Source organism: Plectropomus leopardus, chromosome 20 (assembly GCF_008729295.1).
Source record: "Plectropomus leopardus isolate mb chromosome 20, YSFRI_Pleo_2.0, whole genome shotgun sequence".
In the NCBI taxonomy this organism is placed as follows: domain Eukaryota; kingdom Metazoa; phylum Chordata; class Actinopteri; order Perciformes; family Serranidae; genus Plectropomus; species Plectropomus leopardus.
Window position 1 is genome coordinate 23,473,851 of NC_056482.1, and position 14,169 is coordinate 23,488,019.

General features: G+C 37.2%; 1 protein-coding gene across 1 annotated transcript in view; it reads right to left on the reverse strand.

Moving 5' to 3' along the window:
* whrna (whirlin a) overlaps positions 1-14,169 on the reverse strand; it is a 165,291-nt gene that overhangs the window by 41,454 nt on the left and 109,668 nt on the right. Inside the window, exon 4 of the mRNA XM_042509509.1 lies at positions 4,759-4,967. Within this exon, the coding sequence (XP_042365443.1) occupies positions 4,759-4,967 (209 nt within the window). The remainder of the gene's footprint in view (positions 1-4,758; positions 4,968-14,169) is intronic.

The window sequence follows — 14,169 nt, forward strand, 5'->3', positions numbered from 1 at the left end:
CCAAAGAAAACATTAAAAAAAAACCATTGACTTTAGGATGAGGGAGCTAAAGGTGCTAAAATGGTAACTGATTTCTGGGTTTTGAGACTCATTCCTAGGGTTCTCTGTAAAATACTAGGACCTTGGGAACATAGGATTCTGGTAAATAGGACCTTGGGGACTTAGGATTTTGGAAATATAGCCCTCAGGGGAACATAGGGGAAATGAAATGGGAAAATGAAACTGCAGAAACATAGGACTTTGAGAATAAAGGACTTTGGGAACATAGGACCTTGAGAGCATAGGACCAATCATAACCGTCATAGAAAGAAAAATCATGATGCACTTAATAATGAGTGCTAATTTAAATGTATTGATTACTATAGGAGTGCAGATAATAAAGAAATGTTTATATAAATGAAAAAAACAAACACTTTGTACTTTGTACTGCCACTCCAATTTGTACAGTATTACATAACCAGACTACAAACTGCAGCAACGCTCTGATAAGCTGTTTATAGTACATGAACACAATGTTTTTCTCTATCTTTATGACCTTAATCAGGCCAAGTTTGTTCAGTGCTGAGAAAGAGGGTCATTTTATTGGGATTTAAGACATCCTTGAAGTGTATTCATGCACTCATACACACAGGCACAATGTGACAAACTGATGTGCCTATACAATAAATGTACACACACAAGACCCTCATACTGACAATTCAATCATTCAAGAAGCAAACTTTAAGAGTAATTTAACAGTTAATAGTGAAGAGCTAATGTCACCGATTTTCTCTCTCCCTGTCTCTCTCTCTCTAACACACACATATTTTGGAGAGATATTAAAGAGGATCTGAAATATCTTGACAGACAGCTTTTCATCCCTCTGAATACATTTCTCATTTATCACAGGCTGATAAATGCACACTACCACAGATTTTTAAATCTTCGTCATGGCTTTCATGTTTGCTTAGCGATGTGGCAGAAACTGCTGCACAGTGAGGCATTTCTACAGGAGACATGAAATGTGCCTATCCCCCAGTCAGGCTTTTCAATAAATGTAAAACACGGACATCGAAATGCATGTCACCAACACGCACCGACACGCTCTCTGACTGCAAACATAAAAGCAAGCGTTTTGATATGTGTGGTTTTTTCAGCCCTATATTCTTGCCCGAGTGAAATGACTCGAGAAGATGTCTTTACAGCCTCAAGTGCCCACGAAGTAATAGGCTTTAAATCCATGAGTAAATGCGACAACTCACAGCGTTGCCTTCGGGAAGGAAATAATAGAAAATATATAATTAAATCCGAGTCAGAAAAAATACTGCAGTCCCACCTGCAATGCACATTAAATTCAGCATGGAGACCTGTTCTGGGATTCAAATTCAATTAGCCTGGTTGACTTTTGAGACCAACTCAGCCATTTATTCTCTCATAGTGATTTTTCAAATGTCTCCTCCTTGGCTGCTCTCTTTGTGCTGCCAGATAATTGGCAGTCTTTAAGGGAAAGATACTGAATGAAACACTGTGAGCAGCACTATCATCTCACTGATTTAATATGCAACATGGTAATGACACAAGCAGGGGAAAGCAAATTCTCTAATAAAGCATTATTTTGAGCTACAACAACCTTTTTTCCCCTCACGTATCAATTTGAAAGTATCCAAAATGAGAAATAAACCTATGGAATAATGAAAATGTATCCATGTACGTGTATATACTATACAAGGTAAAGACAGTGTGTAAAGAGATGCTTATGAATTTCATACACTGTATATATACTGTCATATAACATAACATCTGTTTCAGCTACCATCCCATACTTCTTTCAGCAGCTTTTGCACTTTTACAGTTTACAGCTTCACTGCGTTGTTGTACTTAACATAGTAGTCAAATGTTTATGTTCATCTTGTTCTTTGTTTTATGTCTATTTCTGTTTGAGAGCAACAAAAAAGGTTGAAATTCCTTGAACGTACACCACTTACTTGGCCGTTAAGGCGGATTATGATTCTGGTTCAGTTAGTAAAAGACTGGTTTAGGGTGGCACACAGGGGTGTTTCTAGGATTTTAAGGGCATTGGGGGCTTAGCCTGTACCACTGTATGGTAATTTATTATTTTTCTTATTATATAAACAAGCTCTATTTTGATGCTTTCCTATTGCACCCCACCATTAAAACAAATTATGATACTGCACAGGTTAGTAAAAGGTTAATTTAGGGCAACACAACAGGGGATTTCAAGGATTTTAAGGCAAAAAGAGGTTTAGCGAGGGAATTTTTTTATTTTGATGGTTTTTCGCTGGCACACAATTAACATTCAAAGTACATGTCTTAATAATTAAATAGTTAAAATGTGGAAAAAAATGTTAATTTAGGCTACTTTTTAGATTGATCATGAATTGTGATTTTAAAATAGGAGATGTTAATAAATACTATAATTAAACATTTACTGACTAGAGCTGAAAAATGGTTAAATGTATTTATGTTAACAGTGACGTTATGTAATAAGTATATTTACTCAAGTATTGTATTAAAGCAGGTACTTAAACTTGAGTATTTCATTTTCTTGCAGCTTTATACTTCTACTTCTCTACATTTCAAAGGGAAATATTAAACTTTTTCCTCCACTACATTCATTTGTCAGCTTAAGTTACTCTTATTAATACAAAATATAATCAACTAATAATGATTATTATAGATGTACCCAACAATATATAATTTAAATAAATGAGCTCCGCCTTTACCAGCTGCAACAGTAAAGAGAAAAACACAAAAATATATTACTATTTTAAAATGGACCAAACTGCTTTGTTTACTTTGGTACTTTAAGTATATTTTGATGCTGATACTTTTTTAGTTTCACTTGAGTAACATATTGAATGCAGGCCTTTTACATATAGCTGAGTAGTTTTACACTGTAGTATTGCTACTTTTACTTCCACCACTATATGTTTACATGAGTATAGGAATATTAAATTGATTAAAACTACTACTAGTTTTTTACCTGCCTTCTGGTGTATACATTTTTTTTCCTTTTCAGATTATTACATTTTTGAAATTATATTGTAATGCTGCTTGGAAATTAGCGCATGTTAATTTATTTATGCCATTTACGTAACTTTATCAAAATTAGGGCAATTGCAATAATGTCCCAAATCAAACATAAAAAACGTAATATTATTTCAGCTGTGTCTTCATTTCCTTGCAGAGAGACATCAGAGTGAAACAAATGGATACATACAGAGGACAACCATCTGTCTCTTCCTCGCTTCTGCAAGAAACACTGGGATAACCATGACAGAACATCTCAGGGGACGATTCATCCAGAAATTCACTGTCGATGTAAATGTTAAATACCTTTTATAGCCCCGTTTGTTTTGGGGAATCAGAGAGGAATTACAAGTTCTGAGTTGTCGGGCTGTCAGGTTGTGTGTTATTGAGTTGATGAGAAAATGAGTCTGGCATTTACATCAGACTTTAATTTGGCTGTTAGGGATCACATTTATTCCAGGTCATGAGCTGCAGATGAGCAGCTCAGGTGTGGCATTTTGAGAGGAGCTCTGGCAGTTTTCCAGCACAGCTGCACATTGCATTTTTACTTTTGCAGAAAAGAGTGAATCAGAGTTCTGCCATCCGACAGACAGACGTCTGATCACATTAGGTGGTTAAAGACTGAGGCGTCTACTTTAGTCAAAGACGGAGAGGACGTTTTTTTTTCAACTTGGTGTTCTCTTCATTATCTCTGTAAAGTATTTTACCAGCTGCACTGTTCTCAAGTCCCAGGCTTCTTTCTTGTGTCATTTTATAATAACAGTAAAATCTGAAAAGTTGATTTTGCTGAAACCGATTGCCTTGAAAATATGTAAATATAGCTTTAAATATAGGTTGACTTTATATCTAATTGTTATTTTTATTCAAAATGTAGTTATATTTACTTGAGTTGTTGCAACTTAAAAAATGACAAGTATAGTTAAAACAATCTTAAATGTTGAAACAGTTACAAGTCCAGTGTGTAGGAAACAAAGGCATCTATTGGCAGAAACTGAGTATTATATTCATAACTAACATGACTGATTTCATTGTTTATAATCACCAGAAAAATAAAAATCATTAAGATTTTGTAACCAAAGAATGAGCCTTTTATAACAACATTCAGCACAGGTTTTTACACTGGCAGACTCTTATATGAACAATATAAAATATTTCAAGAGGTTAAAAATATTTATATATATCAGGCTGCCTGGCTATTTTAAAATGGACCAACCTGCTTTGTTAGTTTATCATTTTATCAGAAATCTCATGCGCTAACATCCAGCGCCCAGCTAACATCCAGTACAGATCTAGACTCCTACTGAGAGTCTTGTCGGTCTTTAATTTAATCAGGCTTTATTTTTGTTATTTATTCATATTTCTCCACTAAAATAAACTACTTTTAAATGAGGGATCAATTTTCACCTCTTTGTTGTCTTTTTTTGTTGCTTTTAGGCATTTTGTTTCATTTGCTGTGTGGAAATGTTTTTAATTGAAGTGTTTCTGTCTGTGGGTGGTTGAGTGAAAAAGGCTGTGCACATGTTAATATAATTCATTATTGAAATAAATTAAATTTAAATGAGGAAGCATTTTTCCCTTAATGTTTGAATTTCTGAAAATGTAATTATACCTTGATGTTGGTACTTTAATAAACAAACTGTAAAAATTAGCATAAGCAGGTCAGAGCAACAGGACTTTGTTTTGGTATTTATCAGCGGACCAGATTTTCATGGCTAGATCAAAACTCACCCCGCCACGCTGCTGTTGGCGGAGCTCTCCCCAATCTGTGAGCTGGCAATCCACTTCGTCTCCCCCACCACCGTCCTGGCGTGCGGCAGGCGACCCACGTCTTTCACCGTCATCATCAGGTGCCGCGACGACTTCAGGACCCGGACGGCTTCGTCGTGCGGGATGCTCAGAAAGCTGCGGCCATTCACCTCTAAGATCTGGTCGCCAACCTGTGGGGAGGGGAGGGAACACAGAGGCACGGCGGGGGGGACTGAGCAAGGCGGCATGGGTGGAGCAGGCAGAGGCTGTTGCATGCATAGGTTCATACAGTAGGTCAAAGGTCAGAGAGAGGTAACGTAACAGATGGAGGCGGTGGAGTGCATGAAATATTTAATGGATTAAAGCGAGATAAGTAGGTTGTAGGTTTCTTGTTAAAAATTGTGGCCCTCTCAGGTTGGTCAGCCAACAGAAATAATTACACAGAGAATAAAGTGTTCTCAGCTCACTGACAAGTTCACGACCAGAACTGTTTAATATGTAATTGAAAAGGCTTTCATATGTAATTTCATATTCTGTCAAAGGGCTGAGCATGGAGGCAGCGGCAGAGGGAGCATAATGGCGTCCATACAAAACACCACCTTGGGCCGTACCTCCTGTCTCCTATAATGAGCTGAGGTATTGTAGTTTTAACCTCGAGGTCAACCCTCCGAGGAGTGTCAGAGACCCTCGTCTGTGCTGAATGAGGCTGAAGCACCATCTCAACCTCAAACTGCACTTTTCCTATGATGTGTACGTCTCCTCTCTCTGATCGAGGTGTGTACGTCTGCAAACATGGAGAACTTCCTGTGCTCCATGTTTGAGGTTTAAGATGTACCTCAATAAAGAGCTGATCAGCAATCAGCCACAAAACAAATAAACAGTGTGAGCACTGCAACAGAAACACTATTAAGTCTTTAATTTCAGCCTCTTATAGTACAAGTATTAAGTGTAAAAGTCACAATTTTAAATAGTCCCCTGTCCCCATGGATGGATTACTGAGTGGGCTTACTGGACACTGGCTACGGGGCCCAAAGTGGTTCACCTGGAAAATGTCACTCAATCAACATGTATTGATCAAAAGGAGTTGAAAAAAAATTGTTGACAAAGAAAAAGAAAAAGACCACAAAGAGATACAAAGGAACTTTAAAGGGACACAAAATGACTAGAAAGCAACAAGAAGCAACCTAAAGGGGACACAAATTGACAAACAGAAATGATAAGAAAGACACAAAATTAGTTCAAATAGACCCAAAAAACTACAAAAGAGTTAAATAAAACGCAAACGCAAGGAAACACAAAATGACCAAAAAGAAAGAAAATTACCTCAAGAAAACACAATATTAGCTCTAAGAGACCCGAACAACGTCAATATGACAAAAAACAATCATAAGGAGACCAAGACGGATTACAAAAAGGCACAAAACACAGAAAGGCACAAAACACCGAAAAAAAAATTACTTCAAAGAGACACAAAGGTACCTCAAAGAGACTCAAATGACTACAAAAAGACACAAAACAACATGGAGATGCAAAAATTACTTCAGAAATACAAATAATTAGCTACTAAAGAAACAGTGATAACTACAATAAGACACAAAAACACAAGTGGACAAAAAATGACTACAGGGAAACATAAAACAACCAAAAAAGACAAAAAATTAGCCTTAAGAGACCCAAATGACATGAAATGACATTAAACAAAGTAAACAACCACAAGCCAACACAAAATGACTACTAAGCCACACAAAAGCAACAAAAAGGCACAAAATGAACACAATATTACACACAACTAGTTTGAAAAAAACAAAAAAAAACAAAACACCAGGAGACACAAAATGACAACAAAGGGACAAAAATCAAAGACAAATGTCTGTGTGTCTTGCTCCTTTGTAGGCAAGGTGGTGGGGCTCCTTTGCATATGTCTCCCAGGGGCCCATTGTCTAATAATCCATCCATGCATGTCCCCCAAATGTAAAGAAAATGCTCTGGGTGAAGAAAATAATGACAGGTAGTTTGGTCATCTGAGTGCTCTGCACTGACTCTATTAAGTCTTCCCGTCACCATAACTGTAATAAATTAGTCACAGAGGACGGACTCGCCACTCCCCCTTCACAAAACAGCACAGAGTCGCTGGTCTTGTAAAAGACTTTTGTCTGGCCTCTCAACTTGATGTATTGTTTAGCATTTCAAAAAAAGTTCCCAAATATTACTTTTTGTCTCTTTGTTCTGTTCCCATTTTACTCTGATCAGCCAACCGAACCTCACAGTCATTTCAATGTTCTCTTGGAGCGTCAGCCAATGCAAACTGGAGATTAAAGACATTCACAGTCTCATACCTTTCACTTTCTTGGATGTTTTCCAACAACCTGCGGTGACCCAACATCATATCTGTCAGCGCTAATGCACTGCAGCACCTCCACAGCACCTCGGAGGCAGCTGAGGACATCCTCCACATAAACCTATACCTTTATCAGCCGCTGCAATGGCACAATTTTATTATATGTGGTAGGACCGCTTGATTGGATATGCAAAGAGACACCTAATCAAAACTGTATTTACAGAAGCAATCAATCTAATCCAATCTAGCAAGCACCATAGCAGTGAGAACCCACGCTGCTGCCACAGCGAACACTTCTTATTCACGCTGTCAGGCTGAGCTGAAGCCGCAGGGATGAAAGACAGATTTTAAGACAGATTACAAGCTGTTTGTTCCAGCTGTTTGCATTACAAAAAGGCATGAAAAAGAGTCAATAATCTGCTTCTTATGGACTTAATACAGTGTTTGACAACCCCAGAGCTTGGTTTATTGTGAGCTCAGAGCGGTTTATCTCAGTTTCACTTGGATTTGACACAGCTTGAGAGCGCACATGGCTTTAAAATGCACCAAAAACAGCTGACACAAACGCGCCAGTATGTTTCTTCATTTCATATCTTAGTCACCTAAAGAGGAATGGCATATTGGTCGGAACATTATATTATCATATCATACGTATATTTTTGAGAGTGGGCTGACTCAAAATTATGTAAGGTAAATGTGTGAACTTGTTTTTCTTGAAATGTTCAATGTTTTTAAGCAAATGCCTGAAATTTCAGGATTTGCTATGGCACTACAAATTGAGCTCAGGTGCATCCTGTTTGCACTAATTATCCTTGAGATAATCTCTAAAACTTGATTTGTCTCCCTCAGACATTTCGACTTGTCGCAGCCGGAAATGCACAGGTGTTACTAATAACATTAACAATGGCTCTGTGTCCCGGTGAGCCAGCGAGCCAGCATGCACAGTAATACTGGGGCTGTGTGCAAAATCACTCCTCGTGTTGATTTTTTGCTCGAGTAATCGATCAGTTCTTTGGTCTGTAAAATGTCAGAAAATGGTGAAAAATGTCAGTGTTTCCTAAAGTCCAAGATGACAACCTCAAACGCCTTGTTTAGTCAGCGACCCAAAGATATTCAGTTTACTGTCATGAGGGAGTAAAAAAACAGAAAATATTCACATTTAGGAAGCTAGAATCAGAGAATTTTGACTTTTTTTCTTAAAAAATTACTCAAACCAATTAATATATTACCAAATGAGTTGGCAATTGATTTAATAGTTGATGATTAATCGATTAATTGGAGTAGCTTTACTATACAGAGCACTATATTTCCCTATCATAGTGTGAAATCCCTTCTGCTGCACTAAATATTGCCCCTTAAATTCGACTTATATGTGTCAATGGCAAAGACACTACTTTTTGCCAGAGGTGAAAGAAGTAAGAAAGAAGTAATAAAATGCGTTTATTATATCAGTTTATCCTGTCGCTAAACCAAATCAGTGTGCTGCCGATGACAATAAAGTCAAGAAAAGTTTAAGTTTAAGTAAAAGGGCAGTGCTATAATGTAAAATTACTGTGTTACAAGTAACTGTATCAAAATATACTAAAAGTACTCATTATGCAGAAGGCCTGATTTAGAATAAATCACATTTTATCGTGTATTATAATTATTGACACATTAATATGTAAGCATCACTCATGTTGTAGCCGGTTATAATGGAGCTAATTTTAACTACTCAGAGTACATTAAGACAACTCATTATTTATTATATTTATAACATATTATTTATTAATAGTTGATCATTTTTGAATATTGATTATTTTTTGTATTAATAATGTTATACAGAATCAGAAAACTTTTTTGATCCACGCCCTGATGTGAGGCTTTGAGGATTATAGAAAGAAGAAATGAGAATTACAAAAGTAGAATGTAAGAAAAAGTGCATTATGCTTCAATTTTCACACCAGTACATAAAATATTTCAAAAATAAAACATGTATAACTTGCTGAGTATGAAAAAAATATAAACAATATGATGTACATTATGATGTACACCACACTATACAGAGGTAGAAATGAGAATAAGCAATACATGTATATAGCCCACAACATGTGCCTCATATGTTAGATATACATTCAAGACCAGTTTTGGGAAGAAGTCAAATACTTTTATACTTAAATGAATGTACTGAGTTACATTCTAACGTTACTACAGTCCCACAATGCAATATGTCCCACTTTATGACTGAAAAGAAATACTATAATTAGGTGTATGCCTCCGCCAACCAGTCAAGATGCAGTTAACACCCATATCTGTTCAGACTCATATATGTAGAGAAGACTTTGAAGGAATTTCATAAAAGGTATTAATTTACAAATTCTTAAACCTGGATGATTCACACACTTGTTCCCGGAAGCACAGATGATCCAAACAATCAGCAAAGATCGACACCTAAGATTAGTGTCACCACTTCAGTATCCGACCAAATGTCTCCACTTTTGTTTCTGATTTATGGCGATGAATAATGGCCAGAAAAGTGTTTTGGCAGAATATTGTGATGTGAAAGTGAAGTTGACCTTTTGGATATAAAATGTCATCACTTCATGGTTTTATCGTTTACAACATTTGTGTGAAATGTGCTTCATATCTAGTGTATGAAAGCTTGAGTTATGGCTCAGAACGTGGTTTGTAAGATCACAGTGACCTTTGGCCACCAAATGCTAATCAGCTCATCGCTATAGCCGATATCTCCGACACCGTGCAACTCACACCGAAACAATCGAGACTGATAAACAGCACCACAGGTACGAGGAAATGTTTTTGATTTTGGGGTGAACTGTCCCTTTAAAGCTCGGCTGTGTGTCAGCATCAGTTAATCTAGTCAGATTATTTGCACCTGCTCTATTTGACAAGTGAATGGAAGTTTGATTTTCAGTCTAATTACAAGCTGATTGAGTTTTATGACCCTCAGAGCCTCATTCAAAACCGCATTGTTAATTATGGAGGAGCGAGTTAGAGAATGCCAATATACTGTATTCATCTTCCAAAGAAGTTCCTTACTGTTGTAATGGTTCAGGACAGACCGATCAATATTTCACAACATTAGATACTCCACTCTGAAGTTCTTTGTGGTGTTCTCTTTGGTAAATTTAGGGACCTGTATTATGTATTATGTAACCCTTTGAAACTTGAGCAAATTATCTTGATTTCTTTCCAAAACATGGGAAGAAAAGAACAAGCAATGAAACACAAAATGATCCAAAAAAATGCAATAAATTGGTAAAAAGTAGACTAGAAAAGAATGACCTGAAATTTAGTAAAATATAAAATAAAATGAAATGTAATAATAATGTGTAATAGTAATAGTAATAATAATAATAATAACAAAATAATAACAACAATGATCCAAAAAAAACCCCAACAAAATGGCCTGGAAAATGGACCTGAAATTTTGTAAAAAAAATAAATAAAATGCAATGTAATAATAATAATAATAATAAAATAAAAAGAAAGTTGAAAATCAACAACAGCTGAAAAATGTATAATAATTCTGTAACATAATTTCAAATATGAAATTTTGATCATTAGAAATGGTTTTTCTCTAGCCTTTTTCCCTAGACAGTTTTTTAAAAATAATTTTCTGTTTTGAAAGGAATTGTAGGGCCTACAAGCATCACAAGTACAATGATGTTTCTCTAGGTTTCAAAGGGTTAACACAACACACTGACAACCACTTTGTGTATATATTTATATATATATATGCACAGACATTTCCATTCACACACACACACATATACAGCTTTTATGTGATTAACATTGAGTCACTTAATTGTGCTGCTGCATCTCCTGCCGTCATCAAGTTGCCACTGACGTCTCTGCTCTCACTCCGTCTCTGTTCTCATTATTCTGCTCCTCCTCGCTCTCCTCCTCTCCCTCATTATGCTTCTATTTGAGAGTAGATGGGCCCTGTCCTGAGTCGCAAGCACTTCATTTTTTGTGATCAATCTATGCGTCACACCAGAGGCGCTGTCGCAGCGCTGCAATCTGGGCAATTAAACATTAACCAGAGGCAATGATGTTTACGGTTAAAATTTTAATCGATGTTTAGTGTGCAGTGAAATGCCACAACACTTTTTCCTCCAGACTCCCAATTATAAACACACAATAATTCTCCCTGAAGCTGCGGACACACACCTGCATGTGACTGAGGATTCCTCAGTACCAGGCAGGACAAGGGAAAAGAGTTTAGGTGATTTCATACTGATTTTATGGATTAATCCATGGCGGTAAGTAAAGGTAAACAAGCTGCCATTACTGCGGTGGCATCTCACCTGTCAGATATAAATGATTTTAGAAGCTGCAGCCACACTGTCGCACAGGGTGACATGTTCCTTCATCACAGCGAACACACACGCTGCAGTTTATTTTGAGTCAATCCCACACACACCACCCTGCTGCCATAAATACTCACTGGAGCACCAAAACTTTATTACTCAGAAGCTAAAAATAGGCCCCACAAATGCACTATTTACTGCTGTTCAAGTTGGCAAGACAAAATACCCAAAATTTAGTAGTCAATAAAAAATACCAGTTAAACTCCAAGGTTCGATATCGTGGTAAAAAACAAAAACAAAGCAATAAATCCAATGTACTCAAACATGTACTTATTTATTAAAAACCAACAAATTTAATCAAATTTTATTATTAATCCTTGATGATCTGCCTTGAATGCAAACTACTAATAAGCACCTATCAGGCAAAACATTACAATAACTGACAGGTGAAGTTAATAACATTGATCATCTTGTTCAAATGCAATTTTCTGCTGGCAAACCTGTCCTGGCATTCATTTGGATGCCAGTTAACACTCACCGCCAAACCAAACACCGCAGCAGACAAAGTACACCTTACAGTAACCCTGATGGCAGCCGCCCCCTTGCAGGACAATGGGCCATGCCGCAACAAAAAAACTGCTCAGTAATGATCTGAACACGACAAAGAGCTCAAGGTGTCGACCTGACCTCCAAATTCCCCCACACGATCCACTACCTGTGCTCCCATTACAAAGAACTTAAAATAATTGCTGGCCTTGAAAAAAACACTTTTCTTTTCAACAAGTTAATGTGGAGCTTTCGCTGCAGCTGCACTTTTATCCGCATGTTGTTCTTAAGTGCTAGTAGGCGTTCTGCTTCTTCCTTCGGCATTGAATTAGACTGGAATACTTGTAGGCTACGCTGACTCATCGGTAACTATGGTACTGAAAAAAATCTGAATTTTGGTATCGAATTGCATTTAGTGTTTGCACTGTGTACAAAACACAAATGAAAAACAAACAAACAAATGGCACACATGAAGGGAAAGATGGAAAAAAAACAAACTGACGCATATTGGAGCTGCGTCACATCATCAGCTCCAGAAAATGAACATGCCTCTATGTTATATATTGTAGAAAGTTATCCATGGAAAATTACTGAAACAAATGTATTGCACACAATAAAATTCCATGACTTTTCCAAAACTTTCAATTATTCTTCCTGATTCCATGACTTTTCAAGGCCGAAGAATTGTGACTGTTAAATGCAAAGACTTTTCTGGGTTTTCTATGACTGTGGGAACCCTGTTATTTTGGATTTTATCTGACTAGAAAGCTGGAAAACATGGAATGTAAGTTTGTCAGCAAATTTAGTCTGAAAATGATTGCTGCCTGTGGCTGCAAATTACTTTTTCTTTTTTTTTTTATCCATCCTGTCAATGTTGGTCAAAGTAGTGAAGTTTTTCCCCCTCAAAATCTAAAATGTAGTTTAAAGACTTATGTTTGACATTCACTTTCACAAAGGCTACTTTCATCCACCAGTGAGGGCGAATACTTAGGGAGATCAGTTCAGCCAACAGCTTTGTAGAGCCAGTGAACCTGAATTTCTGTGGACCGTGACAGTACAGTAACGGCAGCAGAGGATGCAACATATTAATCAGAGGGCAGATTAGTATAAAGGCTCTGCAATGTAATCTGCAATAATAACTCTGATAATCTTACTAACATACAGGCAGTAAAAAGATTAAGCCAAAAAGACTACAGAAGCACTTAGAATAATTCTCTCTCCCCACTGTGCTGCCTTGCTAATAATCCTTAAAAGAAGATTCTCCCCATTTTTAGATTTAAATGCAAATTAAAGTGTGCCACTTGGCAAGTGCTAAGTGATGAATTGTATTCCCCATCTTCTTCTGCTCACACTAATTGCCCCCCCCCAAAAAACTCCCCCTTCAGCTCTCTTTTCTTTCTGCTTTTACAAGATGACTTTGTGATCTCTGACTGCTAAAGAGCAGATTTTTGTGTTTAAGAAAACCCAGATGGATATATGAGGAATATAGATTCAAAGAAGAGTTTCTTTGTATTTACACATCTAAAAGAGTGTAACATAAATCCCAGTGTGTCTTTGATGAGACCCTGATCTGTGTTTAAAAAACTGCAGCAGATCAGTGATGGAAGGCGAGCGGACAGACTATTACGCTCCCTTTGAATTGTCCTACTCGAGCGTTTGATCAGGACTATTGTTGAAGATTCTTCTGACATTATCAGAGCTCTGTGATGAACCGTCTGGGTCAGACAGCTCAGGGCTGAATGGTGGCGGACACACAGAGGGGAGATAGAGGGATAAAGTGGCAGCTCCACACCGCTGATCCCTAAAGCTACATTAAGAAGAGGGAAGCTGTTTTATCTGGTCCTTTGGCACTTCTTTCACTCAAATGCTTCTTTTTCGACCAGCTCTCTCTCAGCTGTGTGTGTGTGTGCGTGTGTGTCCCGTTGGTCAGATTTATCCTGCTGTTTCCAGATATACCCACATTTTATCTGGATCAGGCTGAGATGAACTGCAGTCCATAATCAGAACATGCCTGAATTTTATCTTGTGGGACTGCAGAACTGCCTGCATCAACAGATTTAGTTTCTTACTTTCTTAGCGATTATCTGTTACAGCAGCGTGTAATGTGAGAGGCCAGTCTTTATCTTTCTCTTAGATTACAATACACTGAAAAATAATCTCCTGGTGAAGTCATTTTCAGTTCTAAAAGTTTTATCT